Genomic DNA, 12,199 nt, shown 5'->3' with positions numbered 1-12,199 from the left:
GAACCCCCATTTGACCCACTCCTTGATCTATACTTAAAAAATCAGCATACTAGAGTGACACAGCCATAATTCAAAACAGCAGCTCAATTTTTATTTTTATAGCCTCTCAATTCACAAGCTATGGAAACAACTTAGGTGTCCTTCAGTGGATTAATGAATAAAGAAAATGTGGTGTGTGTGTGTGTGTGTGTGTGTGTGTGTGTGTGTGTGTGTGTATATATATATATATATATATATATATATATATATATATATGATGGAATATTTGTCAGTAATAACAAAGAATGAAACTATGGCATTTGCTGGTAAATGGATGGAACTGGAGAATATCATGCTAAGAGAAATAGGCCAATCCCCAAAATGCAAAGGCCAAATTTTCTTATTTGTGGATGCTAACCCACAACAAGGGAGGTAGGGGAGAAGAAATCTATTTAAATTTGATGATGAAATAAGAACCTTCCATGATTAACAAATTTAAAGGAACTTACAGCTAGAAAACCTGCACTACAGAACATCCTCAGCAAAATATTCCAAGAAGAGGAAATGAAAAATAACAATGAAAATCAGCAGAGGGTGGTATTACACTAAAGAAAAATCTAATCAGAGGAGAAACTAAGAAACTTTAAATACCAAAAATGGCTGGGAATACAAATCATGTCTCAATAATAACCTTGAATGTTAATGGCCTAAACTCACAAATCAAAAGACATAGGCTAGCAGATTGGATCAAACAAACAACAACAACAAAAAAGACCCAACAATATACTGCCTCCAAGAGACTCATATCATAGGAAAAGATATCCACAGACTGAAGGTGAAGGGTTGGGAAAAATCATACCACTCACATGGACTGTGGAAACAAGCAGGGGTTTCCATCCTTATATCAAATAAAGTAGACTACAAGCTAAAGTTGATCAGAAGGCATAAAGAAGAACATTTCATACTGCTCAAGGGAACCACACACTAACAAGACATAACAATTATAAATATATATGCCCCAAACAATGGAGCGTCTATTTCATCAAACAAATTCTTCTCAAGTTCAAGAGTCAAACTGACCACAACACAATAATTTTGGATGACACGCCTCCTTCACCATTGGATAGATATTCCAAACAAAAGCCCCCCCAAAAACCTATAGAACTCAATAATACAATCAGTAACTTAGACTTAACTGACAAATATAGAATATTTCAACCTTCATTGAGTGAATACACTTTCTTCTCAGCCACATGGATCCTTCTCTAAAATAGACCATATATTATGCCACAAGCAACTCTTAGCAAATACAAAAAAGTAGAGATACTCCCCTGAATTTTATTAGATCATAATGGAATAAAATTAGAAATCAATGATAAAATAAAAAATAAAAACTACTCCAACACCTGGAGACTAAAAAATATGCTACTGAATGAACAACGGTAGCAAAAGTCATCAAGGAGTAGATTAAAAAATTCTTAGAAGTAAATGAGAACACTGATATAACATATAAAAATCTCTAGGACACTATGAAGGCAGTACTAAGAGGAAAGTTCATTGGATGGAGTTCATTCCTTAAAAGAAGTAAAAGTCAACAAATAAATGCCTAACAGTACATCTCAAAGCCCTAGAAAAAGAAGAACAAATCAACACCAAAGCAGTTGAAGATAGGAAATAATTAAAAACAGAGCTGAAATCAATGAGATTGAAACAAAAGAAACAATTGAAAAAATTGACAGAACAAAAAGTTGGTTCTTTGAAAAACTAAATAAAATGAATAAACCCTTAACCATGACAACAAAGGAGAGATAAAACTCAAATTACTAACATCTGTGATGAAAAAGGAAATGTCACAACAGATACTACAGAAATACAGAAGATAACTAGAAATTATTTTGAAAACTTGTACACCAATAAGATAGAAAAAAATCAAAAGCATGGACAAATTTCTAGAGTCATATGATTCACCCAAACTGAATCAGGATGATATATACAAGTTAAACAAATCAATTTCAAATGATGAAATAGAAGACACCATAAGAAGCCTACCAACCAAGAAAAGCCCAGGACCAGATGGATACATAGCCGAGTTCTACAAGACCTTCAAATAAGTACTCATACCAATACTCCTCAAATTATTTCATGAAATAGAAAAAGAGGGAGCACTTCCAAATTCATTTTATGAGTTCAATATCACCCTGATTCCAAACCAGACAATGACACATCAAAGAAAGAAAACTTCAGATCCAATATCTCTAACTAACATAGATACAAAAATTCTGGCAAATCAAATAGAAAAACACATCAAAAACATAGTATACCATGATACAGTGTGGTTCATCTCAGTGATGCAAGTTTGGTTCAACATAGAGAAATTAATAAATGTAATTCATCACATCATAGACTTAAAAAATCATATGATCATCTCAAAAGATGCATAAAAAGTATTTGACAAAATACAGCACCAATTCATGTTCAAAACACTAGAAAAACTAGGAAGGGCAGGAACATATCTCAACATCATAAAACCTATCTGTGCTAAGCCCCAGGCCAACATCATTTTAAATGGAGGAAAAATGAAATCATTCCCTCTAAAAACTAACCCTAACACAAATAATTACAGTTATCTTTTATTAAACAAAGGCACCAGAAACACACATGGAAGAAAAGATAGCCTCTTCAACAAATGGTGCTGGGAAAACTGGAAATCCATATGCAACAAAATTAAATTAAACCCCTATTGAGAGCAATATGCACAAAGCTCAACTCAAAGTGAATCAAGAACTAAGAAATTAAACCAGAGACCCTATGTCTAACAGAATAAATATAAATATAAATCTTTCTTCCTTATAAGTTGTTTATTGCAGGTATTTTGTCACAGTCATGAAAAGCACCTAACACAGAGGGAAACCTGAATGAATAATCATGGATACATAATACAGACCTATCTTTAGATGATTTAACTCTAATACATATGAACAGTTTCAGCTTACTGATTGATTCCATCAAAAATTGGGGTACAAGTCCCTAATGTTTTGTGAAAACTTCTTACTACAATCAGGGATAAGAAAAAATCATTCAAAAGAAGCTTAATGTAAATGCTCAATAAATATCAATAACACAGTGACAACAATAATTATTGAGGACATGTAACAGAAAAACAAATAAAGACTTAACACAATCATCATAGATTAGAACTACATAGATTACCTGGGAAAGTTTTCTCAACGAATTTTTTAAACTCTTTAACTTTATCTTCATCCTTAGAAATATTAATTTTTGCTGTTAGAGTGTGTATATTTCCAAACTTATTTCTGACGTGCCGAGGGCTGCCTAGGCATACGAACATCCCCTTTACCATTATGGCCAGTCTAGAACAGAGGGCCTCACATTCTTCCATGCTAGGACGACAAAGGGATATGGATGAAGAAATCCCTTGCAGGGGACAAATTCTATATTTCAAACAGACACAGGCTTGGAAGGCTTGGAATTAGAAGCTTTGGTTCTGCAGATGATCACCCCCCTAAGGTCATATTTGGAAGAGGATAATTTAAAAAACAAAGTAGTTGATGGATAAATCCACAATAGGAACAGCTTCCTAACTTCTGTTTTCCTTTACTTCTTCTTTCCAGACTCTACTGAGTCTTCTTGGCTGAACTCTTCAGCACACTCAGCCACTACCCAGTAGTCCCTCCCCTATAGTTCATATGCTTAGATAAGTCCACTAACTCACCAGTCCTGGCTCAAACTAATTCCATCTTATGCACAATGCAACCTTTTTAAAGTTCCAACCAAGGCTCCAAATGGTTCATACCTGTGAGAAGTTATGATGATAGCTTTACCAGTTTTACAGATCCATGTAACTGTGTCCCAGAGCAGGTGTCGTGTTACTGGGTCCATGCCAGTGGATGGCTCATCCAGTAAGACAACTGAGGACTTTCCCATTAGGGCAATAGCAGTGCTCAGCCTACGTTTGTTTCCTTCACTTCATGGTCAAAGAAGGTGATGGACATATGGAAGAGAAGGAAAAATATAAGGGCATTCATGTCAGTAACTCCTAGGACAGATTATACATCTAGAACACTGATTTAATAAGACCAACAAAGCATCAGGCTCAAGTCCAAGTGTATGTTTGTGTGTGAATATATGTGTGCATTTTTTTTGAAAAATATGTTCAGTTATTGTCCATTGTATCAACAGTAAGTTTGCAAAAGGGTTCACAATTTAAAAAAAAATTTTTAAATAAGAAAAATGCTCCAGGACCTTGGCTAGTTTATTTTATTAGTGCAGTTTAAAATTCAGATAGTACAATATTCATCATTTTATTTGTGGCATAACTGGCTTTTTAAATTGGGAATCAAAATTGTAAATGAACCTCATTTACATAAGAAATATAAATCCATACAAAAAGTTGAATATTCTTATGTGTGTATCTTTAAAATTTTTAGTTATAATGGACACAATACCTTTATTTATTTATTTTTTATGTGGTGCTGGGGATTGAACTCATGGATGCTAGGTAAGCACTCTGCCACTGAGTCACAACTCCAGCCCCTGTGTGTATTTTTTTAAAAGTAATTTTAGTTGTAGATGGACATGAGATCTTTATTTTATTTATTTTTATGTGGGCTGAGAATTGAACCCAGTGCCTCACATGTGCTAGGCAAGCATCCTACCACTGAGCCACAAAACCAGCCCCTTCACTGCAATTTGAAATTACATTTGTTGTAATTTGTCTCAGCATCATTATTGGTAAGATATTTTTATTTTGGGGAGACAAAAAACCATGGACAGATAGGAATAAATGTGCTCCTTTTTTTTTGAAGGCAGAGGTTACAGTTCATGTCCACAAAGGGTTAACCTCATGTAAGTGGGATCTGCTGTATTCCTGATATCTAAGCCCTAACAAGACATTAGGTTATTTCACAGTCAATGCCCCTTTGTGTCAGAGGGGTGTAAGTTGAGTTTTCAGACATTCCTTCTAAAATGTAGAAGCAGAGGATAGGAGCTTATTAACTGTAATAGCATAAAGTCTCACCTGTATGTGTAGACAACGTTGTCAGCAAGTGGTTCCAGGTGCACTGAACATAAAAAGGCTTCTACGTACTTGTAAATTACTGACTCTGGAACCCCCCAAAGCCTGGCATACATGATCAGCAATTCTCGACCTGTCATGTGGTTCAGCACAGAATCAGACTGAGGACCATAGCCAATTCTTGACCTAATCTGAATCAAGCAATGGATTCATGTCAACTATTCCATGAACATATACTTCATGTGAATAAAATACACTACTCACGATACTAAAAGGGTTTAATACCCTAGAACTCCCACAAGGATGACTACTATGTGCCCAAGGTAAATTTTCATTTGTTAGATGAAGTTCCCTATTTGAATAGGAAATAGCTATTCTTATACATTAAAGTAATATATAAGATTTCACTTCCAGTAATATCTAAGTAACTTCTTTCAGACCAAGTAATTATAAATCATGTTTGGTTTGGATATGAGGTATCCTCCCAAAAAAGTCATGTGTTAATACAGGAAGTAAAATGATTAGATTATTAGAGCTGTAACCTAATCAGTAGATCAATCCATGGGGGATTATATATATATTTTGTCCCTGGATCCTTGTGCTTTCTCTCTGCTTACTGTCATGAGCTGAGCAGCTTTCTTTCACCATGACATTCTGCCTCACCTCAGGTCCAGAACAATGGAGTTGGCCAAAAAAACGAATGAAACCTCTGAAGCCATGAGCCCAAGCAAACTTTTCCTCTTCTAACCTGTTCTTGTCCAGAATTTTGGTTACAGCAATGAAAAGCTCATTAATACAGTAGGTATGCGAATAAATATTATATTTAAAGTATACAGTTATATGTATTTACATTTAGCCAAGTTAATGCTAAGAGAATTGGGCTGAGCTATTAGCTTATGACTAACATGGAATAGATAAAGTTTATAGTTTAGCCACACTAAATGCTTGTTGAATACTTAAAACTCTTTGAAGAACTGTAGCAAAATGAAAAAATACATTATTCACAAGGTCCCGTGAATTCACAAGGTCAACATTAACTCACAAATGAAATGAGCAAACATCATCCATGCTTCAGAGAAAACAGAATAACGAGAACTGATCCCAAACTACGCAAGTTACTAGAATAAGCAGAAACGACTTTTGAAGAAACTCTTATTTATAACTATGTTCAATGAAGTAAAGGAAATGAGTAAAATGCTTGTAATAGGAAAAAATAGGCCAACAATGCAGAAATAGAATTTATCATAAAGAATGATATGGAATGAATGGGGGTATAGTTCAGTAGAATGCTTAGCATGTGTGAAGCCCTGGGTTTGATTCCCAGCCAAACACACACATACACCCCCTCCCCCAGTAAAAAACAAAATGGAAATTTCTAATGGAAAACTGCAATATGAAATGAAAACACTGGATAGGATTAATATCAGAGTAGAGGTGAGAGAATAACCCTGTAAACTTGATAGGATTTCACCACGAAAAGAAATGATTAATGGGAAATAGTCACAAAGTAATATTGACTCTATTCCAAGTAATAAAATTTAAATCCTTAATGGAACTGATAAATTTCTAGTTACATAGAAATCAATAAATTCAATCTCAGGGACAAAAAATAGAAAACTAAGCCAGGCACAGTTGCACATGTCTTTAATCCTAGAGACTCTGGAGGCTGAGGCAGGAGGATTTCAAGTTCAAAACAAGTGTCGGCAACTTAGTGAGGCCATAAGCAGCTTAGCAAAACCCTGTCTCAAAAAAAAAATAAAATGAAAAGGGCTGGGGATCTGGATCAGTGGTTAAGCATCTCAGTACAAACAAACAAACAACAACAAATAACATTAAAATATTCACAATTTCCATTGAAGAAACAACATTGTCGATACACTCAAAATAATATAAAATTGAACAAAAGCAAAGCACCAGTTCCAGATAATTTTATAAGGGGTATAAACATTTTTTAAGAGAAAAGAATGATGACATTTGAATGTTGGTATCATGAAAAAATTAAGGAAAGCTTTCCCAGAAAAATAAGAAAACAGAAAAAAAATCCAAACCTAAAAGCAAGGAGTTCTGAAGAATGATAGAAATTCTTTAAGGTTGGCGGTGGTGGTGGGGACTACACAGAAATACAGCAGAGTCCTGAAAATAGTATATCCATGAGCAAATGGGAACTTTTTTTTTTTAAAGAAAGAGAGAGAGAGAGAGAGAGAGAATTTTTAATATTTATTTTTTTTTAGTTTTCGGCGGACACAACATCTTTGTATGTGGTGCTGAGGATCGAACCCGGCCGCACACATGCCAGGCGAGCGCGCTACCGCTTGAGCTACATCCCCAGCCCCAGCAAATGGGAACTTATTCCAGGGTAAAAATGGATTAATATTAGAAAATTTACACAAATTTTCCTCCTATAAGTAGATGTAAGGAGAAAAATCATATCTCTTCCATAGGTGATAAAAGAGCTTTTGACAAAATTTAATAACCATTTTTCTTTCAAACAGTCAAAAATGAAAATAAATGGCTAATTTCTTTTTTTTTATTACTTTAAAAGCATTTTTTAGTTGTAGATGGACACAATATCTTTATTTATTTTTATGTGGTGCAAGGCAAACGCTCTGCCACCAAGCTACAACCCCAGCCCTAAATGACTAATTTCTTAACATGAAATATATTTAGGACACATAAACTGTACTAGGCTGAATATACATAATTCTCATAGACTATAAGCAACAATTATAGCAATTTCTAAACTGTGTAGAACAAGATATGAACATGGCCACTCTATGACTGTGTCTGAAATGAGACAGGAAAAAGGATATTCTGCAATTGCAAAAATAGCCAAACAACTCTTTCCAGACTAACATGAGTGACTGCTGCTTTTATTTTTCCAGTGACATCTCTTATATGTTCCAGTGATAAGAAAAGGGAAACTATGCTCAAATGCCATTTTTATAAACCTGTCAGACTAGGAAAATTTCAACAGACAGGTCACATAGGGAAACAGGCAACTCAAACATTGCTGGCATAGTGCATATTTATATAATCATATATGGAAAGCAAGTTGGCAAGAAGATTACACATAGCATACTACCTTATGTGTAACAAAATGGAAAATTTATAAAGTTGACTGTATATACATAAATATTGTAGAATAATAAACTGGTTACTTTTTCATGTGGGCTTAGGAAGAAATGAGTCCAACAAAGGTTGGAAGGAGACTCATAACTTTTTACTTGTATACCTTTTTACATTGTTTTGATTTGTGCCCCCTAGTGTTTTAAAATTCTTTTTACTGTACTTTTCCACTTACGTAAATATGTTCTAGTTGCTAAAAGTTACAATTTGTTTTCCTCCAAATCTGGTGCATGCTCATTATTTCCCCATCCTCATTTGTCTATTTGTCATCCCACTGATTCAGTGATGTCCAGAGGACACTTTTTAGGTCTTTATGTGTAGGATCTTAAGTTCATTACTTTCTTAAAATTTTCTTGCCTCACCTGGCTTCAATGATAAAAACCATCCAGATTTTCCTCCTAACTCCCTCTTCTTCCTGAGTTTTCTCCAATTGTCCTTCCTCTCCATATCTTAGAATTGTTGATAATTCTCAGGATTAAGTCCGTATCTTTCTTCTATTATACACACTCCTGATATATTATCTCATCTACTTTCAATTTAAATCTCATAAGAACTTTGATGAATTCCAAATTCATATCAATTTACTATCACATGTTCCAACTGTCTGTTCTACAGTCTCCCATATGGATGTGGCATAGGCACATTAAAGTCAACATATTCTCCAAACACACTCATCTTCTGTGTTTGCTAATTTGGTGAATGGACTTTCATGTATTGGCTAGCTCAAGATAGAAACCTTTTTTTAATAACCCAGATGATCCTGTCAATTCTACTCTCATGCTATCTTTCACAACATATTTTTCTAATTGCTGTTTTGTTTCAGATCCTAATGTCAGCAGATTAAATGCCATTACTGATCTTCTTGTTTCCAATTTGACCTAATTATGGATATTTAAATTTTGCTCCAGCCAGAACTCTTGCCTTTCCTCAAACTCAATGTTATCATGCCTATCACTGTCTTTAGACAGTGTTACTGTTCACTGTTACTTTTGAGAAAAGAGAATTTATAGATCAGTGCTCTCAGTTTCCATTCCATGTCCCCCACCTACTTTCCTGGTTCCCTCCACTTTCCAGCCATTAAGTGAGTGATGAAGAAGAGAAATACCTTTCTGATATTTTCAGTGACACTATTGCCATCAATTAAAACAACTCCAGAGGTGATGGTTTCCTCTCCAGTTATCATTTTGAATATAGTGGTTTTCCCAGCTCCATTCAATCCAAGCAATCCAAAGCACTCTGACTTTTTGACTACAAGGGAGATATTTCTTACAGCTTGTACAACTGGACACTTATAATAAATCTGAGAAAATTAAAAAAAACAATGTACTGAGGCATTCATTATGGGTCAACCACAACCATAACTCAGATCTATGGATTGCTACCTGTGGACATTTTTGTTTCACAAGAACTCTTCTTCTTTCAGTCCTCTATGTTACTAAACCGTACATAGATCCCAAAGAACTATAATTAATTAGTATTACCACCAGTAAATTCTTGGCAGGGAAAATGTGTAAACCTCAGGGCAATGCTGACCATTGATGACATTACCTTGGTAACTTTGTTAAGCAGCACTGGGTTAGTCTGAAAGGTACGAAGCAGTTCCAGGACTTTGTTTTTTTCTTTTATTACAGCTTCATCCTCTTGTTCCTTGGTTCCTTGGTTAGGTACTATAGCCTGTATTTTTAAGACAAGGATTATATTTATGGATACTTCTTAGATAACTGGTTTAAATTTAGCAGCTTTAAGAAAACTAATTTGAGATGTCAGAAAAGGTTTGAATAATTTCTAAGGGCTTTCCTATCACAAATATATCCTTTATTTGCTTCATTTTGGAAACGGTCATGAAGGATTTTGTACAGCTATGAATAAGCCATATATTCTTGCCAATAATATGAATACTTCATGGAAAAAAAGAAGCCACAGTATTATTGTCTGGTATGATTTGTTGCAATTAAATATACATTCAAGATCCCAAAAGGGGAGAGATTGACCTTTATTTTGAGGAACTGCTTCTTTTTTTAAAAAATTTGTTATATATGACAGCAGAATGCATTACAATTCATATTACACATCTGACTAATTCATATAAAAATCAGCCAGAAGCTTTGCAAAAGACATGTAGGAATGAAACAATATTCTCTATTCTATGAAGAGTCATTTTTACTGTTTGGGCAAAATTTTGTGGTTTGAATTGCAAATTTTTGTGTAAAGTGTTCTTTTAAGAGTACTGATTAAGGAGAAATGGAGCAGGAGAATATGTTCAGTTCAGTAAACATGCTAACCAAAGGAGTGAAAAGATAGCCCCCAATCAAGTTTCTAATCTCAAAATCAGTTATATAGGAGAGGTGATAATGGGAATTTGTGCTTTGTTTTCAGTCTTTTATTGAAATAGGATGATTCGGTTACTTTAGTTCTTCTTGAGTTTTTGTAGTTGTGCCTTTTTAGGAAGTATTTAATTTCATCAAAAGTGTCAAACTTAAGAGTAGCTTTTATTAGCTGTTATTAGCTTTTAGTTACACATGACATCCTCTCATTTGTTCAGATATTGGTAAGACATGTCTTTTTTTTTCATGATTACTCTGGTAGAGGTTTATCAATTGTAATAAAAACTTTCAATGAATTAGCCTTTGGTTATTTTCACTAATTTTTCTTCTTTTTTGTTTGGAGTTTTATTTATTTCTTGTTTATTTACTTCTTGCTCTGAATGTATTTTACTCTTTTTCTCTGAAGTTTATTTGGGTTAGCTTCAATTATTGATTTGAGAACTTTCTTCACTTCTAACATAAGCATTTAATGGCATAAATTTCCATTAAAACACTACTTAAGGTACATGTTACACATTTTGATATTTCCTATTCCTATTTTCATTTCAGTTTGGAAAACTTTTAAATGTCCTCTGTAACTTTTTTTCCCTCCAGGGCTAGGGATCCAAGGCCTTGCCCGTGCCAGGCAAGTGCTCTACCACTGAGCTACATCCCCAGCCCATGACTTTCTCTTTGAAGAGTTATAGAGAAGAGTGTTGATAAACTGCCCAGTGTTTGAAGATATTTCTACTATTGATTTTAGTTTAATAATGACTAGAAAAAATATTCTGTGTTATTTCAATTTTCTTGTTAATGATTTCTTTTGGTGAATATTGATGTGCACTGCTCTTCCGGGTGATGTGCCCCAATTAAATATAGTTAGTTGATGGTGTTTTACTGATTTTTCTGTCTTATGTTCTATGGATTACTGATGGAATAATTACCAACTCCTCCCTGAGGAGGGAGAGCTAATTCTTTTTTCTGGTTGGGTTCTTCTTGGTACTTTCTACTTATAGAGGTGGTACATTTATATATGCACATAACATAATTTTGTTAAATTTGTTCCATGTTTCCCCTTTACCATTATTCCTCCTTCCCTCTCAATCTTCTGATATTCCACACATCTTTATGATATTCAATTCCCTTCTCCACCTCCTTATGTCCCTTATTTTGCTACAACTTCTACATATGAGAGAAACCATTCAACCCTTGACCTTCGGTGTCTGGCTTATTTCACTTCGCATGATAGTCTCCAGTTCCATCCACTTCATTTACTGGCAAATAGCATTATTTCATTCTTTAAATTTTTTAAAAAATTTATTATTATTAGTTACACACGACAATAAAATGTATTTTGATATAAATATATGGAATATAACTTCTCATTCTTCTGGTTGTACATAATATCAAATTATATTGGTCATGTAACCATATATGCACATAGGAAAGTAATGTCCCATTCATTCTATATCTTTCCTATTCCCATTCTCCTTCCTTCCTTTCATTACCTTTGTCTAATCCAAAATACTTCTATTCTTCCCTATCCTCCCTTTTTTTTTGTGAGTTAGCATCTTCATTATCAGAGAGAACATTCTGCCTTTGGTTTTTTGGGGATTGGTTTATTTAACTTAGCATGATATCATCCATTTACTGGCAAATTCCATAATTTCATTCTTCTTTATGGCTGATATATATATATATATATATATATATCTCACATTTTCTTTATCCATTCATCAGTTGAAGGATATGTAAG

General features: G+C 34.1%; 1 protein-coding gene across 1 annotated transcript in view; it reads right to left on the bottom strand.

Annotated features, from left to right (window-relative positions):
- The window catches only part of LOC308652314 (phospholipid-transporting ATPase ABCA3-like), a gene marked incomplete at both ends in the record, with an annotated part of 148,403 nt that overhangs the window by 15,999 nt on the left and 120,205 nt on the right, over positions 1-12,199 (bottom strand). The window contains 5 exons of the mRNA XM_081300061.1: positions 3,181-3,380; positions 3,794-3,964; positions 5,018-5,205; positions 9,246-9,440; positions 9,689-9,814. Of these exons, the coding sequence (XP_081156187.1) occupies positions 3,181-3,380; positions 3,794-3,964; positions 5,018-5,205; positions 9,246-9,440; positions 9,689-9,814 (880 nt within the window). The remainder of the gene's footprint in view (positions 1-3,180; positions 3,381-3,793; positions 3,965-5,017; positions 5,206-9,245; positions 9,441-9,688; positions 9,815-12,199) is intronic.

Source organism: Spermophilus citellus, assembly GCF_964194105.1.
Source record: "Spermophilus citellus genome assembly, chromosome: 6".
Taxonomy (NCBI): domain Eukaryota; kingdom Metazoa; phylum Chordata; class Mammalia; order Rodentia; family Sciuridae; genus Spermophilus; species Spermophilus citellus.
The sequence above is the reverse complement of the archived record's forward strand: the minus strand, read 5'-3'. Positions and strand labels throughout refer to the sequence as shown.